The 19,724-nt window shown below is 35.1% G+C and overlaps 1 protein-coding gene across 1 annotated transcript; it reads left to right on the top strand.

Moving 5' to 3' along the window:
• Nucleotides 1-422: 422 nt before the first annotated feature.
• Nucleotides 423-18,941, top strand: LOC144441063 (MFS-type efflux pump MSMEG_3705-like). The gene is made up of 9 exons (XM_078130584.1): nucleotides 423-776; nucleotides 4,060-4,329; nucleotides 10,709-10,975; nucleotides 12,115-12,277; nucleotides 12,650-12,884; nucleotides 14,038-14,231; nucleotides 16,174-16,258; nucleotides 16,984-17,182; nucleotides 18,279-18,941. Exons 1-9 carry the CDS (start codon nucleotides 682-684, stop codon nucleotides 18,436-18,438), a joined length of 1,668 nt encoding a protein of 555 aa, XP_077986710.1. The 5' UTR covers nucleotides 423-681; the 3' UTR covers nucleotides 18,439-18,941.
• Nucleotides 18,942-19,724: the final 783 nt, after the last annotated feature.

The raw sequence follows: 19,724 nt of genomic DNA, 5'->3' as shown, positions 1-19,724 counted from the left end.
TGGATTCCATATAAAAAAACATGCACTATTATTTGGGAGTTTTTTCATGGAATTACCATGCCATACACTTACCTACAGCATCTCACTAATACATCCATGCCTACAGCGTGCCTGGCCTTCTAAACGAACTCTCCAATACTTTTTACATGCAATACAATGGTTAGCAGTACGCAGTTTGTTTATAAATACGGCCTTATAAATAATCACCTCCCGTATATACATGTATGTGACGTACCACGACACACTTTCACGGTACAATGGTCACAAGACTACCCAAGACAATGTAACGACGTGATGATTTACAGCACACATTTCAACGAACAATGGAAACTGATTGTGCCTAAATTATCAAATCATTGTGGGGGCAGGTGGTATAAAACCCGCTCATCACCTGACTCATCATGTGACACAGGCCAGGGCACAGTTACAGTACATGTACTGTCTCCTCTCTACAAACTTTCCTTGCTGCGTTTAATCTGGTGTCAGTCATTCGTCTGTCTCGAATACATCACAAGATTTGATCTCTTGTATATCATTTCATAATCAGCTTTCAACGATTAACTTGTAAAGGAAATGAAATCGTGATATATTTATAAAAACGACGAGGCGTGATCCAGTGTGTACGGTTGCGTAAAGTTTAAACGTCCATAAATAACTCTACAGTCTACTCTAGTCAAAATCATGATGAAGTCTGCAAGTGAGTCTGACATGGACGAAAGGGGTCCGGATCTGCATCGAAGACGACCAACCACTGAATCAGAAAATGATGTTGGCGGGTAAGTTTTATATTATGTAACTAGGCTAATCATAGCGGTATTAGTTGTTGCAACAACAGGCATGCATGCCAGTGGGACATGTCCCACCAGACCTGTTGTTGTATCCTTGCCAAGGCCGTGCTTTTTCTTGATTCACGTATGCCCACCATTGCCTAAAGTCTAGAACTAGTACATGTACTAGTAGTATATCACAGCCTTAGGGCAATCATAGAACGAAGTCAATTTGAATTTCAAGGATGTTAATTGTTATTCAAAATTGCAAAATTATATTTATGTAAAGTAAAATTGAGTCCATATACTTAAAAAAAGAAGATATATTCGCAGTACAAAATATCTCAAAGTACTGTCTCGTCCAACATTTTCGTTTAAAACGTATCAAAAACATGTAGCCGTGGTTTTGTCTTGTTCTGTAGTAGACAAAACATGATAATAAATTTAAACGTGATTATAGTAAAAAAAAAATATAGAGGTAACGTTGAGGGCGCAATACCATTGAGTATATTAATGAACTTAACTTTTTACATAACTGCATCATGATGGCAAACTTATAAAAGCTACCTCACATTTCAATATTGATATATCATGTGGTCATAGTTAGGATAGTGTATGTTGATGATAGACACTCATACAGGTTAGTACAATGTTTTCTTGAAATTATTTTATTGGATTTTTAGATCTTTTCTTTAAAAAAAAAAATTTATGACACACAAGCACTGCTGGTAAGTCAATATTGCAGAACATATTGTACAATAATTCAAATTAACAAGATCGATCCTGTTACCCTAAATATAATTTTACCACCAAATGTATGTCATAAAAAATAACACCTACCGGTATTCCTTTGTCAACAACAACATCCATGTGGATGGGGATTTTAAATGTTTGTTCCCCCCCCCCCCCTTTGGGAATTAAAACAACAATTTTAGATCCCCATCTGCATGGATTCCAGGCTGTCAACAACATAACTCTTGCTGAACATGCAACACATGCATTACAGACTCCTGGGGCATTGCTACATCTTAGGCATGCATGAGAATAAGTAAATGTTCATGTTCTACTTTGACCTACAAACATGAGCTAAAATGTTTACTGGAGTCAGAGGTCAGTGTACATGTATAGATACTAGTACCAATATTTATCCACCATACATGTTATGTAATTAGAAAAGTAAAAATTAACTCTGCCTACAGCTGCTCTGGTCCACTTGATATGTCCACTCTAAAAACCAGTCCATATTTTACCACAAAAGTTTATATTTCTGTTCCCTTGGTAACATAAATAAGTATCAGACCAAGTTATGGTTGTGGGCAGCACAACTGAGATGTATGTGACATGCATACATTTATTTATTTATTTATTTATTTATTTATTTATTTATTTATATGCTCTGTGTCCTTAGAAGCCAGAGGGCTGGATGTGTCTCTTTCTTTGTAAATTTAAGTACTGTATAATGTGATAAATCCACATAGGACACCAACAAACATAACATAACATAACATAACATAACATAACATAACATAACATAACATAACATAATGATAACATATCATAATTGTGAAGACTGTTGACTTGGAATATATCTAATTCATGTAATTAAACTCCAAAATTGTGTTGTGTAACTTATCCAGGAAGTGGAAGCCATACTCCAACAAGTTTACTACAGTCAAAATTTATAGTACGTTGAGTGATCATAAGAAGAAAATAAATTTAGATTAAAGTGACCATATGGATGAGAATTGGGTACTTATTTGATAAAACAACTCTCTGTTTTGACCTTGAAAAAACAATGTGATACAACATATATAGAAAGTTATTGAATAAATTGTAATAAATCGCAGAAAATGAATTGCAACAGGTATAAAATATTTGTTATTGTACATATAGTGACAAACTTTTTACACACTTTATTAGCTTTTTGCAATTTATTGAGATACAAACAGTAACTTGGTCTATGCTATTTCACATCCTTTTTCAAAGTAGTAAGACTTAAAATTGTTTTATGAATTAAAATCCAAAGTAAATACCAGTGTCAACAGTATGATATCAAACATGAAGTAGATTACTATTCCATGTAGCTGTGTTTAACCCCTTCAATACTGAAAACATTCCCACCAAAATTTTTCGGACAAAATTCTTGTTTTATGTAAGTTTTTGGCATATATCAACTTCATTTTAGACTGGAATTTAAGAAATGTTACTGCCCAATAAAGTAATATTATTGTAATTATGAAAATATTCATATAAATTGGGTCCCCATATTATTTGAAACTCATCTCTAGTCATAGAAGGGTTAACAATCCACTTAAATACCAGAAAATATCTGAGAAATTTAAAAACTAGTAAGAATATGTGTTTGTTTTTTGGCCTATGTTTCATTATATTGCCCAGCTAAGGGCTCTGGTCGACATCTATTGCCCAGAGGACTGTTATGCAGTAGACTGTAAGATATGTCATGACGTTCCGCCCTCACCAGCCTCCTCTCACCAGGAGGGGTCAGCCGATGTGTGAGGGTGCCCCGGCATGGCATACCTTACAGACTAGTTATGCAGAAACCCAACGAAAAAGGTGCTACATAACAGCATGAGGGGTATGTCAACTAGTGCCCAAATAAGGCCAGGCAATAAGGGTTTCATAACACATCACGTTCTAACACACATTCTTTCCATACTAAAAGCAAATCACCAAGAAGACTCCTGCTACATGACTACTGCCCTAGGGCAAATAGAACATAACTAGTGCCTCACTTTATGCAAATTGAGTTCATAGGTCACCAGTGAGTCCATACCATATGATATGATCTATTATAAAGTAAAACATTGTAATCATTATCCCTAGTATGTGTTAATTAGTGTCGAGAATATACTCTAGATCTACCAATGAAGACTAAGCTATGTTCATCTACCAAATATACATAAATTTTATCATAATTATTTATTGTCTGAACTTATACATAGAAACAACTAGTTATTCAAAAGGAGAAATTGGATGAATTCATGCATGGACAATAAAATCAAACTATTGTACATGTTTGGTGTTCAGCCCAGTAGTGCCAGCTTGGACATTTTTCATTATGTCTCCATCTGTTAATTGACAGTACATCATGATTTATTAATAGTGTGAATAATAAGTATCATCTACATATAAAAAGGATGATATTTTACAAATAGCTCTTAAATTGTGGCAATTATTGATATGTATTCTGTATGAAAGTTAATTAGCTAAAACATGTAAATTTATGAAATGAGATACACCATTCAATAATTCATCTCATTGATTCCCACAGAGAGACAAGTGACGAAGACCCTACGGAGACAACCATCATGTTGGGAACTGGTGACAAGACAGTGCATGGATTCTGCAGTCGGAGTTTATGCTATGCTGTATATGTGTTGATATTGTTACTGATAGCCTACCTGCTGAATCAGCTTGATCGCTATGCCCTGGCTATTGTTACACAACCTATGGCCCAGGATATCCACTATGGTGATCAAAGCTGTCTTAAAAACAACAGTGTTCCTGATGTAGAATGTATTGACTTCAAAAATGAAGCCAGGTTAGTATGCGATATAAAACGTAAATATCAGCACATACCTGTTTATGTATACGACTCTTTATGTACATGTAGTTATATACATTCTTCAAGTGGTACATTATTCCCAAAACATATTTAAATCCAATTTATGCCTTCTTCATATTTATTTGTGCTTCTTTGAATATAAGCCTCAAATAATGATATGCTTCATGGCTGTTGCATTAGAATTTAGGGATTTAACATATTTTGTTATATAAGCTTATGTAATATCTTGTTATATTTCTTTGTTCTTTTTGTCTATTATACCTTTAACCCCCCCCCCCCCACATCTATTTTGTTCACTAAATAAATATATATACATAATTTTATATTTATTACATATTTTTGGAATAAAGTAGTTAAATCCTGTAGAAAGAGTAGATATTGTGCATCTCTCAATTCTTGGTACCTGAAATAGAATATTACTGCCTATGCATATCATAAAAATAACAAACGTTCGATTTCTTGGTTGACACCATAACTTCTGCTCCATGCGCTTCACATGCATTGATATAGTCATGCATAAGAGTGAATCGACCTTCCTGTTCTAATTTGACTGTCTAGCATAAGGTACAATGCTATTGCAGGTACTGAGAATTCAGTACAATGATACAAGGCTAGTACATGTATTGCTGTATCTACCCATGCATGAATGTGTTACTATGGTAATGCAACCATGGTAACTGCTAGTCACTCACACTGTGGATCATTCATAGCATCAAATAGATGAGTTGTTAGTTTGGTTTATGGTAGAGTGTATAAGCTTTTTACTCAAGTGGAAATACCACTATTCTACACTAGTACATTATATAATGATCATGTTGATACATGCCTTCTATAACATTGCATTTCTCTGTTTGCAAGGTAATCCCTACTATGCAATCAACTATTCTTAAACAATACCTCAAGGCAATTATAATGTCATACATGGAAGACATGCATTGACATTAAAGTTATAATAGAATAGTTTATTTGAAGTTCTATGTAACTTGTAAGTATTTTTGCTTCAGTAAAAGATTTTTTCTTTCTCATTTTATTTAATACACATTACCTTGAATTCACATTTCCATTAACTATTTCTGTATCCACTCTTCCTCTGCGCTTCGAGCTCTTCGGAGATGAGGTGCATTACAAATCATCAACTGTGTTTTTCAATTATCATAACTTTGAATTGTTCTACCTCTTACAATTTGAAATGTTGTGTTTTTGTGAATTTCTTTGCCTCATCAGATAACAATCAGGTGTATTTCCTTGTTTAAAAAAAAACATCATGAATTCTTTTGATGTATTCATATAGTGATAGTACATGTATCACACACAGAAACATAGAGTGCATTTCATAATAACCTGCAGCTTTTTAGCTCCGCTGTCAGCGAAAGCTGAAAGCGTAGCTTTAGGTATAGGTGGGTATTGAGGTATAGAGAGTAGAGTGAATCATAGGTGTCCGTCAAACTTTTATATTTTTACTATCTACTCCGGAAGTGACAGTCGGAATTCTTCGATATTTGGTGTGCATGTTCCCTGGGGGGGAGGCTATTCAGATTTGTTCATGCCAAGTTGATCTGTGCCATTTTCAATTTTTTATGATTTTTTTTCATAAAATGTCATTTTCATCAACTCCTTGAAAACCTCTTATTAGATTGCTTTGATATCTGGCGTGTTGATGCGCAGGGGGTTTTTTACTCAGATTTGTTAATTTCAAGTCAGCACATCCTCATTTTTATTTTTTATGATTTTTTTTTTGTAATTTGAAAAAAAAATGAATATGTTAATGAGCATAATGACCGACGCCATATTGGAAATCAGTCGACGAGACTTTAAGTAAACTGCCACTTTTCAAAAGACACTATTGACGTCAAACAAGCAATGTAATATGTGCTATAGTCATAATTCTACGCATTGGGCGCCCAAATGACAAGCGTTTGTTCGAAACAGGGTTGTAAACTTCAAATCCAATTCTGCATCCTTCTACATAATCAGCCAATCCGCATCCTCATTTGCATACTCTATCCTGATTCGACCAGAAGCTGTAGGTGACCTCATTTGACCGAGCGATTTCCACAGCAAGTATCTTGAGTATCAACACAGGACGTTCTTGGTACTCACTAAAATCACACTTCAGACCCACTATAAAAGTGTGATGTTTTCAGATAACATGTAACTTGTGGTTAATTCTATATTGTCGTGCAATTTGGAATGACAGTGAACCAGAATTCAGACAACTTGCGTAAGGGAAGGAAGGGCATGCCAGGCATGCGGTTAACGGTTGAAGTTATGGCCGACAGTTCACATGTAAAGTTAAACGACATGAACGTGTCTTGCCTTTCCAAAATGCAAATATTTGGCAAGTAAAAATAATTAAAATAATTACAACTTTAATTTGGCTTCAGACTTTGCATTATGTTTTGCGTATCTTTCCCCGTTTTACATGTAAATCCGAAAAGGTTCTCTCTCATCATGTCATCAGTGTCAGTGATCATACCGCGCGGGGCTGCTTTGAGCACGAGCGAAGTGAGGCATGTTGAGGTTACCTGGTATTTTGTTGAGAATTATAAATATTGCGAAATGTCAAGTACAAGGTTTAAATACAATGGAATGATGAAAAAAATGGCAGAGTCTGCTGACAGGCGCCGGTCACAAGAAACAATGTGAATTAAAATATCAGACGATGTATGTATTAATCGCCGACAATCCACCCGTATGCACGAGGGACTAACCCGGAAGCAAGTCGTTGTCAGCCATACGTTACAGTGGTAACATCGTCCGAGAAATCGCTGCGTTCAGAGTGTCATTATTCACAGAATTGTTGTTTTCGAGTGAAAACCCGTCTTGAATTGTATAACTCTAACAAATGAAGACATGTCAAGTTATATTTTGAAAGTTGTATCGCTAGTTTGAGACGATTTTCTCACGTATATATGCTATAGTACTATCGAGGCTTACTTGGAAGTAGTAGGACCTTACTCCAGTTCATCGGGAAGTTTAGCCAGTCCGATAATTCTTTCTGGTTTAGTTTACAACACTTTTGATCACGCAGATTTTGTTGTTGTGATGAAAAGAAATTAAAAAAAAGATCATTTCAACCATTTCGTTGTGTTTTCTTTGTGAAAGGTAACCGAACATGAACGAGTGTTACCACTGTAACGTATGGCTGAGAATGACTCTCTTCCGGGTACTTGAGATTGTCGCCGTACGGAAACTAAGATGGCGATTAATACATTTCTTCCCTATATATATATCTACCACAACTAGTACAAGTTGAATGTTGTTGACTTTGTAAATTTGTTAGAAAATTGAAATTGAAATTGCCTCAAAATTATTTTAGATCCCTAGTTTATTTCATTCATCATTAAAATTTTCCAGGGTTACAGCTGTAAGACACTGGAATTATTTATAGCCAACCTCAAATCCTCTTTTTTTCTTTTTCTTGTGTGCATTTCCCAGTCATTTTTTTCTGAGATTTTGTGCAATTTTTCGTAACAGTAGATTTTTGTCATAAAATGGTGACTATGGTATAAAGGTACAATACATTACCAACTTCTGTGTAAAATGTGTTTTATAGTGAGACATCATATGAAACCACTAACCACTTTATTGCATCGCTAAAACAAAACTGCATAGTGAAGAGCTGAAGACCTGAACCACTTCTACATGTCACCAAAATAAAAAATTAAATTAAAAAAAAAAACAGCGGAGCTATTCTGACCGATAGGTCGCTTGTCTGTTAGATACAACCATGCAGAAACCAACAAGGAACTACATATGCCACACTTCAATAGCAAGATTGCATTTTTTGCTACATTTAGTCTATATGTAATAAACCATTTCAATGTATTACAACTCAATGTTTTTTCTTATTATCAAACACACAGAGAAGGGCACATAAAATGTCCTTTGTGGTGTTGATTTGATGTCTGTATGGTGGCATGTGTAGTTCATTTCACTTAGACAAAATGTAGCAAGAAACTGTACTCATTCAATCTTGCTATCTTAAAGTGTAGCATGTCCAGTTTCTTATTGGTTTCTGTGTGGTTGTATCAAACAGAACAGCTGCAGAGTATTGTGAAATTCACTGCAGTATAATGTCAAACCAGCATATAAAAAATACTTTTATTTTTGGAGCAGTGTACAACTCTAATTTTACTTCAGCTTTTAAAAGACTTTTTACATAATGTGTTACTTATAATTGTAATGTAATGAAAAATGCAGGTATTTAGAACTGTGATAGTTTCCTTTGACAAGTGTTTGGGAGAGACTAAATTTTTTTAGTAACACTTCCTGCAGTCAAATTAGCTGAATTCTGTGTGGTTTGTCTGATACACCCACCATATATGTGAATAGACAAGGATGAAATATACTAAGTTAGGGCTCAAAATTAACAGTAGTCTAGGACACATAGGCTACTGAACATTGTACATTTGTATCTAGACTACTAGACAACTAAACATCATAGACAACTAAACATCGATTCTAGACTACCAAATTAGGAGAAGTCCAGGATACACAGACTACTAAACATTGTATCTAGACACTAAATTAGCAGTAGTCCAGGACACAGACTACTAAACATTGTATCTAGACTACCAAACTAGCAGTATTCCAGGACACATGGACTACTAAACATTGTATCTAGACTACTAAATTAGTAGTAGTCCAGGACACAGACTACTAAACATTGTATCTAGACTACCAAACTAGCAGTAGTCCAGGACACATGGACTACTAAACATTGTATCTAGACTACCAAATTAGTAGTAGTCCAGGACACAGATTACTAAACATTGTATCTAGACTACCAAACTAGCAGTAGTCCAGGACACATGGACTACTAAACATTGTATCTAGACTACTAAATTAGCAGTAGTCCAGTACACCAGACTACCAAACATTATATTCAGACAGCCAAATTTGTAATATGACAGTGTGGTAGACCGAGGGAATTAATAGAAACTTGTAGTTGAAACAATTCACCTGGCTAAATTTGACTCCAAACATAGAAGTTAAAATTTGAGCCCTGTAAATAGATAGATTATACACCACACAAGCAAAATAGACCAATTTTGTTTTCATCAAAATATTATCTTTCTGATTAGATTAATAGACAGACACATCTTAGTGTATGAATTATTATCCATCAGACAATTGATATTATTAATTCTATAATTCACTATCCTATTAAATATTCAAATAAACAATGGTAATTGTTACATATGTACCAGAGATCTAGATTATTTGCACCAGTGCATGTGCATATTGGTGGTATTTTCACTGTAGTGCAGTACCGAAAACATTATTGTATACCTGCATGCAAATGATATGCAAATGAGGGTGTGATCATTCAGAACACATGGGAATGTGCCGCTTTTAGATAAACATATATAATAATAACAGAACCCCATTCCATGTCAGTTCCAGTGTATTTACACTCATGCTTGCAGTGTTTTTGATGGCCTGTGCAAATACACGCCTTTGGAATGCCCTGCCATCATGTCTTCGTTCTTCTCATACTTTGAACAGTTTTAAATCTGCCTCGAAATGTCATCTTTTTAGATCTCATTATTATTAACTTTTAACTTTTTTACATTTCAGTCTTTTAATTGTCATTCCGTGTCTTTGTATTTTTATCCTGTTTCATATCATGTTTATACTTGTGTATATGTACATTTTAAAATAATTTTATACTTTTGTTCAGCGCATTGAGATTGTTTTATTGTAATGCGCTCTATAAGAAATAAATATTATTATACTTTGAGTATGCCACACTTGCACTCATGTGTCATATACATCAGTCATTCTAATAATTGGATTTTATGTCATAGTAATAATGACAGTCACTCTTTTTTAAAACAAAATTCTATAGGTATTTCACTTGTGAGGATTCTTAAGAATTAACAATCAAAAGAACAAAGTAAGCATTTTTTTTCACCAACCTTCTTGAGAATTTTCAAACAGAATTCTAATATCAACATAAATAGATTGTATTCTATTCAAGTGTTCACCTCAAAGGTTGTCAGGCTTCAAAAATCAGGAACACAATAAAGTGTGAGATGTTGATGCTAACAAATCAAAAGTGAATAACACTATACGTATATGTGATGTCTGTGATGAGTTCAAGTGAAACTTTTCATTACTATGGCTTTGTGAAAGTACCAGTATGTCTATCAAGCTGACTGTTATATGCCTAATTAGAGAACCATTTTATTGAACATAAGAGGCTGAGTTAATATTAGCTTCATTGCTTTGTAACCTTTGACACAGACTTGACTATGTATTGCTTGTGACCCTGACCCCGACCCATCCCCCACCCCTATCCCCACCCCACACACCTAATGACCATGACATGTTTTTGTTCTGTCCACAGTTGTGACTCGGCCATCTCTAATAGCAGTGAATATCCATGTACCTGGGATTATAATGGACAAGGGTTTCAATACCAGATTTTGGCTGGACCTATCTTTATAGTCATTTACACATTTATTGGCATTCCATTGGGTTTTGCAGCTGATAGAACCAATCGCAAAAACTTACTGGCCACATGTTTGATTTTTTGGAGTCTAATGACGTTACTTACTGGATTTGCACAAGAATATTGGCATTTACTTATACTTCGTCTTGGACTTGGTATAGGGTAAGTTTTATAGCAACTATTGAGTTTTTAGTATTTGTAACAACATTTTACCTCATGCTAGAGGGTCAAAATAGAACAAGAAGTACACCAACTTCTCACATGCTCTATAATAATACATGCATAGCTTGTGAAACTGATAGAATTCAATATGTTACAATCCCTTGACATGAGAATTACAAAAAGGAAATTAATAACACCAACAGATACATTAACACAAAGTTATATAACAATGTACAGTCTATGATGATACTTTAATTTCCATTTCATGTCATCTAAGGTGTGTATGATTTATATTAAACCACGCACAAGCCAAGTTATTGCTTTTGAACACAAAATATGGATTGTATACCTTGATCGTTCTATATCAAGACAACCCATGTCTACATCACTTGTTCTGCAGTGCTCGAAATATCAGGTAAATCTGTTCAAATCACCATTTTTTTCCCCCAATTTTTCATAAATTAATAACTACATTGTATGTTACTCTTCAATATTTTTCTTCATTCAGCTGGAAAATACTCATGACCAAAGTGTTTTGTCACTGCTCATCTCGTGACTCGTGGTGACAAGGCCCCTTAGGTCACTCATATTTTCCTTGGTGGAACAAAGAAATATGTAGGGGAATAATTTTGAAATAAAGCTTTAAAACAATTCTATATGAATACATGTAATAATAATTTTTAAATATTTGCATTCAGGAAAGTATACTAAGGAAATGATTCTATAGCTGATATCACACTTACTGCTGATTTCTGCCTCTACCATTTGTTTTTTAAATGACTAAAGTCCTTAGGCAAGATTTGGACCATGTGTGATTGTGCTCGAGTAATAAGGACCTGGTAGGATAGAGGTTGCTATGTGAATACTTTAATCCTATGTGCTGATAGAGGCTGCTATGGATTGTGTGCTCCCAAGGGTTTGAGGGAGTATAAAGGGCTGTTGTGTCGCTAGTTCAATGCTAAATTATATGAAATAATTGTAAAGTGTGTTGAGCTCAGAGTGGGAAATTACTATGATATGAAAACAAGTATTACACTGCTTGAATATAAAATACAATCCCAACCAGGAACATATCTTCATTTCACTTAGTCTGATTTTATGAAATAATGTTTCTGTTGATGATATTTTATACATTTCAGTGAAGCTGGTTGTACTCCGTTTGCTACCAGTTTAATTGCAGACTACTTTGATGCAAGTCAGAGAGGCAGTGCACTGGGTGTGTATAACTGGGGAATTTATCTTGGCTTCAGTCTGTCTTTTGCTGTAGGTAACTTCATCACTCAAGCTAATATCAATGGACAGGTAAGCTGTAAAAACCATCAATATTTACTTTTTGAGAATGTCAGATAGTTTGTTGACTGCTTGTAAAACGCTAAATAGAACTTTCCTAGCAAGTCTCATTCATCACTTCTGCCTAAATTCTGTACAAGTAAGTGAAAAGTGAATGAAACCAAAACATTTTGCCTCATTTAACATCCACATTTTAATCAAACATAGATTCATAAACTTTAAATGATAATCAGTTGCAGTCAATGGATATTTTTCAAGGCCTCAGATTATGTAGTTTACATTATTAAAATATTGAGGCCTTGAATTAAGCAACAAAGCAAAAAGTAGGTTTTTTGAATATTAGAATTGTTCCAAAATAAGTGAATCCTGCCTTAATATCTGTAGGGATGGAGATGGGTTTTCTGGATATGTGGCATTCCAGGAATCGTCCATGGATTCCTGATATTTCTCACGCTAAGAGAACCGGAAAGGAAAATGGGTGTGAAGGATCTTCCTGAGACTCGGAAAGTCAACGAGTATACCCAAGTGTCTTGTTGGCAGAAAACAAAAGTGGTGGCCAAACCGTTCTTCAACCCATCATTGTTAATGATTTGTTTTGCTGGTTCTATTAGAAATGGGGGTGAGTAGAAAAATCTCTGTCCCTCTGTCTCTCTATCTCTCTGTTACTGTTTCTGTCTGTCTCTCTGTATGTCTGTATCTCTCTCTGTGTGTGCAGTTTTCTGTGCTTGTCAGTGAATGTTTTCATGTTGTGTTTACATGTGTGTGTGACTTGTGTGTGTGTGTAGTCATGTTGATTAAGTGTACATTTATCTTTTATATTGGCTCTGATATACACTTTCACACTATCAGTAATATCTAAGTTACAGCGGGCTATGTGTGGGCGTACAATACTCAACCCTATTTCAATCTATCTGTATTTTCTTATTACAGCGGGCTGTGTGTGGGCATACCCAATCTGATTAAAATCCGATGTGGTGAAAGCGTCTAAATGCTTTATTTACCTCTATTTCCATCGTTTTGTGACGTTTGTTTTCGTAACGAGTTATCGCCGCCTTCCCACTTCACCAGATCGAATTTTAATCAGATTTGGGCTTACCCTATTTCCATCAATCTGTATTTTCTTATTACAGTGGGTTATGTGTGGGTGTACAATACTCAACCCTATTTCAATCTATCTGTATTTTCTTATTACAGTGGGTTATGTGTGGGTATACAATACTCAATCCTATTTCCATCTATCTGTATTTTCTTATTACAGCGGGTTATGTGTGGGTGTACATATACTCAACCCTATTTCAATCTATCTGTATTTTCTTATTACAGCGGGCTATGTGTGGGTGTACATATACTCAACCCTATTTCCATCTATCTGTATTTTCTTATTACAGCGGGTTATGTGTGGGTGTACAATACTCAACCCTATTTCAATCTATCTGTATTTTCTTATTACAGTGGGTTATGTGTGGGTGTACAATACTCAACCCTATTTCCATCTATCTGTATTTTCTTATTACAGCGGGCTATGTGTGGGTATACAATACTCAACCCTATTTCAATCTATCTGTATTTTCTTATTACAGTGGGTTATGTGTGGGTGTACAATACTCAACCCTATTTCCATCTATCTGTATTTTCTTATTACAGCGGGCTATGTGTGGGTATCAAATACTCAACCCTATTTCCATCTATCTGTATTTTCTTATTACAGTGGGTTATGTGTGGGTATACAATACTCAACCCTATTTCAATCTATCTGTATTTTCTTATTACAGCGGGCTATGTGTGGGCGTACAATACTCAACCCTATTTCAATGCATACTATCCTGAAATCAACGTTGGTAACTGGATGTCATGGATACCATTAGTCAGTGGTAGTATTGGTGTCGTATTTGGTGGATTCATATCTGATAGGGTGGTCAAAAGAAGTGGTCCAGTAGCCAGAATTTGGGTTGTCATTGTAAGCCTGGTAGGTGTGATAAGTAGACATGTAGAGTCACTTTTAGCCTTGGAGGCCAATAAATAAGGATTTGTTAACATTTCACAATCAGTACTGTGTAGTGAGTTATACATGTAAACTTTGAAGACATAGCGAATAAATATAATGTGACATACATTTAGGGAAAAAAATAAAGAATTGTTTCTTGTCAGGACAGTTTCTCTAAAATGGTGCGATGACGCGAATTTTTTTTTCAACAAACCTGTCACTCAGTCTACTATTTATGGCAGTTGCTGTTCTATTTATTTAGTACTTTAGAGCAAGCGTATTTGTGGGGGCAGATGTCATTTGCTTGTTCATGATTGGCTCTGTAGTTGTCTTCACTGAAGTAGGGAGGGTGTTATTTTTGTGTATCCCCATGGATCTGCAGACTGCATGGGTTGAACAAACACAAAAATAAAACACTGATGTGAGGGTATTTAAGTGAAGCGTGCGCTAACCAGAAACAATTTATTTTTTTTGCCCAGTGGAATCATGAAATCAACCCTTTAAAAGCAGGCACCCTGTATAAAGGGTGTAATTATACAGAAATCAAGTCATTAAAGCCTGACATCCTATATATAGGCTGTAATTACATAGAGTTACAGAAACCAAGTCATTAAAGCCTGATACCCTACATATAGGGTGTAATTACATAGAGTTACAGAAACCAAGTCATTAAAGCCTGACATCCTATATATAGGCTGTAATTACATAGAGTTACAGAAACCAAGTCATTAAAGCCTGACACCCTATATTTAGGGTGTAATTACATAGAGTTACAGAAACCAAGTCATTAAAGCCTGATACCCTATATATACGGTGTAATTACATAGAGTTACAGAAACCAAGTCATTAAAGCCTGATACCCTATATTTAGGGTGTAATTACATAGAGTTACAGAAACCAAGTCATTAAAGCCTGATACCCTATATTTAGGGTGTAATTACATAGAGTTACAGAAACCAAGTCATTAAAGCCTGATACCCTATATATACGGTGTAATTACATAGAGTTACAGAAACCAAGTCATTAAAGCCTGACATCCTATATTTAGGGTGTAATTACATAGAGTTAGTACAGAAACCAAGTCATTAAAGCCTGACACCCTATATATAGGGTGTAATTACATAGAGTTACAGAAACCAAGTCATTAAAGCCTGACACCCTATATATACGGTGTAATTACATAGAGTTACAGAAACCAAGTCATTAAAGCCTTACATACTATATATAGGGTGTAATTACATAGAGTTACAGAAACCAAGTCATTAAAGCCTGACACCCTATATTTAGGGTGTAATTACATAGAGTTACAGAAACCAAGTCATTAAAGCCTTACATACTATATATAGGGTGTAATTACATAGAGTTACAGAAACCAAGTCATTAAAGCCTGATACCCTATATTTAGGGTGTAATTACAAAGAAACATAGAAATATCTTCAGCTGGAAATGTAATCAAGTTTAGCCTAGAGTCAAGTCATGTGGGGATTTTAACTGTTGTCTCCCCTCTTGACTAGCATTTCACTCATGGTTGCAAATTCAAACCTAAAATTAGACCCAATGATGATACTTTTCCAATCTCCAAGTTGGTTCTAGTCACATGGTGATGCTATTGATGTCATCTCACAGCTGACATATTTAAAAACTCATTAAAAATTTGTGCCAGCTTTCTGGTCGAAGCTTTATTAAAGTGAAATACCACTAGGGCAATGCTAGTCATAAGGGATGGCACCACATAACATGACTATAGGCTAGCTAAATAAAGTGTGATGTGAGAATGCCAAGTACCGGGTAACCATTTTCTTTGGGCTTCACATGTAAGTATACACAGATTTGCAATAAGTGTAGCACTTGATAATCACTGATTTACTGAGGGCAAAGTATATTTTTTACAAAGTTGGTTTAATTTCATTTTCTCTTCTCACAGATGGTAGCTGCCCCCTTTGCTGCCTTGACCCTGTTATTGGCACCTCCATGGGCATTCATATGTCAAATTCCAACATACATCTTTGGTAAGTCAAGAATATGCAGTTGGGATTTACCGTGAGACAATTTTTTTGTCATTTAGCACACAAGGACAATAATAAGGTCTTCAATACACCATGAGACATGACAAGAAGAATTTTTTATTAAAGGGCTATGTTTCAATCCTGGGTCTTTTTATTAGTATTATCTTATCATTGTAGTCATAAGGATAACATACAATCATTTTTTTTATTCTGGACTAACTTTTTTGATAGCTGATAGGCAACTGTTTTTTATACCAAAATGTTAACCCTAATGTTATGTGGACCTGTAAATACCAGGATTTGGATCGTAGGTTCTTAACATGTGTTGTAAATAAATGTACATGATGCTACCAGTATACACAGTAAAACATATGGTCCCACTGACTCCCACACTACTCTCCAATGCAAGAGTTGCAGAGAGCAAATTTACACAACTCAACTTTCAATATTTAGACATATGGAGATGTATACTGACATACTTTAAACACAAACAAAGTGTCAGTTGATTGATAATCATTATGATAATTTGATACCACCCATGTGTCATACAATGTGTTCATATAATTGTTCTAGTTCTTTACAGAAGAGCGCCCTCGAGTGACAAATATGAAATGAAAGTTACACTGAAGCCCAAGTATATTATTAGTATGTGTATGAAATTACTCTCATTTTGTAAGTTCAGCTTTGATGAGTTCCTATTCATCTTGAATTTTCTCTATGATTGACAGGTGAGATGTGGGTTGGTGTAACCTTAGCAGTAATTGTAGAACTGGTTCCTGCATCTGTACGGACTGCATCTGTTGCCGTCTATTTCTTCATTATTACTAATATAGGGGGATCAATGCCATTATTAGTACCTGTATTGGATCATGCAATCAATCTCAGAATAGCTCTTATCATTCTGTATCCTGGGATGTATGTAGCAGGGTAAGTTGTTTTTTCTTTGTGTGTGTGTGTGTGTGTGTGTGTGTGTGTGTGTGTGTGTGTGTTTGTGTATGTGAGCGTATATATATATATATATATATATATATATATATATATATATATATATATATATATATGTGTGTGTGTGTGTGTGTGTGTGTATGTGAGCATATATATATATATATATATATATATATATATATATATATATATATATATATGTGTGTGTGTGTGTGTGTGCATGTATGTATGTGTGTGTGTGTGTGGGGGGGGGGGGGGTTAGTCTGAATGCCAGTGTGGTCTCTAACCGTGGCTTATTAAACCATAACTCAATCATAATGAAATGTTGTTCATGCAAATGAGTACACCCCAAAACTGTTATAATGATGTAAACAGTGTATAAGTAGTATGCTGATATCATAATATACCATATATGGACATTGTGTAACTGCTCACAATAAACACTACCTTATGATTTGGTAGAATTCTGTGATTGACTAACAAAAACATTATGTTAATGACTGTGCGGGTGGCTGTAGTTTGGAATTCTCAATTTCATCTCATGCATTTCAGGATTTCACTAAGTTAGACTGAAAGAGATGTCTGAAAGATTTGATGAAGAATAGCACTAGACTGGTGTGTGGGGGTGTATGTATCTATGTATGTGTGCGTGTGTGCGTGTGTGTGTGTGTGTGTGTGTGTGTATGTGTGTTTGTGTGTTTGTGTGTGTTTGTTTGTGTGTGTGTGTTTGTGTGTGTGTGTGTGTGTGTGCGTGCATGCATGCGTGTATGCAGGCATGCATGTGTGGGTGGGTGGGTGGATGGATGGATGGATGCATGCTTGTTTGTTTGTTTGTTTCCTTATGGCATAATTGTCATATACCAAGAAAGATTTTCTCATTGCATTCATTTTTATTATATATTTTTATTATACTGCGCGCATGCAGTTACAAACACACATGCAATTGATGACTCAGAATGCTACTCAAAGTAAAATGAATGAAGGTGTTGAAAAGAAAAATGCTTCATGTACTCAAAGCTCACAGCTATTATTCTCAGCCTGTCTGTAATTCCACAATGAATTTTCATTTTTTTTCTAGAGCTCTATTGTACCTGCTGAGTCTGTTCGTCATTAAGAGAGACATAAAGAAAGTTCAAGAAAGAGAATCAACAGATAAAGCCCTTTTAGATGACAGTGATGCCACTGGTACTGATCCAGAACATAAATCAACTCTATATGGAACTATGGAAGATGAGTGAAGAAGGAAAAGGAAGAAAAATCAAATATTGATTGGTTATACCACTACTACATCTAACAGATGCTATGAGAAAAATGAAATTTTGGAAATCTTTGTGAGGAAACCTACAAGGGTGACATCTGGAAAGAAAGTGAAAGTTTAGAGTTAACTTGGACATTCCATAGACAGGAAGGGTAGCTTGAACTATCTCTAACATATACAGTGGATTCATTGGCTGTCAGACTTGGATGTAAACTGTCTTGACACTTTATTTCAAGTGACACAAACATTATGTGCACGTGTGGCATATTGCAAGTTATGGATCATGTTGATGTTTATCAAAGCACTACCACTGCACATGTACTAATAAATACCAGTTATGAGTATTTCTCATTATCAGGGTAATTTTGTAGGTTTTCTGCATACACACCTACATGCATGCACGCACGCAAGCACGTACGCACGCACGCAAGCATGTATGCACACACATGTACGTACGCACATACACACACACACACACACATACATACATACATACATACAGTGTACAGTATTTATGTACACACACACATACATGTACATGGAAAGAAGAATACAAAAAACAAAGTCCTAGAATGGCAATAAAAAAGAGCTGTATGGTTTCATTATCATTGTTACCACAGTCACTATTTATGATTAAGAGCATGTCAAGTTCAAACTGTATTATCTAAAAATGTATATCACTTTGACATTATAAGCTGATTAGTGTTTTTTGCACATTTATACATTTACAACAAATTTCTATTTTTACAGCAGTCCTAACATTACTGTTAATTACATGTTGGGTCAAAAGAGGTCCAGATTTTTCTTCAGATATTTTTCTTCTGAGTCTTCAGTGGTGTTGAGTATCAGTCATGTAAAGTTGACCAAATGAGAGACAACAGGCAATGCTAGTAAGAAATAAAATAAAGTCAGTAGAATTAATGTGTTTTTTTTAAACACTGTGCCATTCAGAGATGTATGACAACTTGTAGTGGTCTTTTTTGTAGTATTTCGAATATTGACTTTAACTTATCTCTGAGAAATTTTAAAAAGGCAATTGTCATCTCAGGTTCATCTAGCAAGATTGATTTTGGTGTTTGCCTTGTTGCGTGTTTTTATGTGTAGGTTGTTAGTTTTGTTTGTTTGTGTGTGTGTGTGTGTGTGTGTGTGTGTGTGTGTGTGTGTGTGTGTGTGTGTGTGTGTGTGTAGACTTGTCTTGTTCTTGAATTGTTCAGTTTTTTTAAGGAGCTTGTAAATAGGACGCTTTCCCGTTGATATTCCATTAAA

Source organism: Glandiceps talaboti, chromosome 10 (assembly GCF_964340395.1).
Source record: "Glandiceps talaboti chromosome 10, keGlaTala1.1, whole genome shotgun sequence".
Taxonomy (NCBI): Eukaryota; Metazoa; Hemichordata; class Enteropneusta; family Spengelidae; genus Glandiceps; species Glandiceps talaboti.
Note: the sequence above shows the minus strand (reverse complement) of the source record. Positions and strands in the feature narration are given on the sequence as shown.

Excerpts from the sequence above, each read along its gene's own strand:
- LOC144441063 (XM_078130584.1), top strand. The coding sequence starts at position 682 with ATGATGAAGTCTGCAAGTGAGTCTGACATGGACGAAAGGGGTCCGGAT. Across the intron at positions 10,976-12,114 it reads CGTCTTGGACTTGGTATAGG|TGAAGCTGGTTGTACTCCGT; the intron begins GTAAGTTTTATA and ends TATACATTTCAG. Across the intron at positions 12,885-14,037 it reads TGGTTCTATTAGAAATGGGG|CGGGCTATGTGTGGGCGTAC; the intron begins GTGAGTAGAAAA and ends TTCTTATTACAG.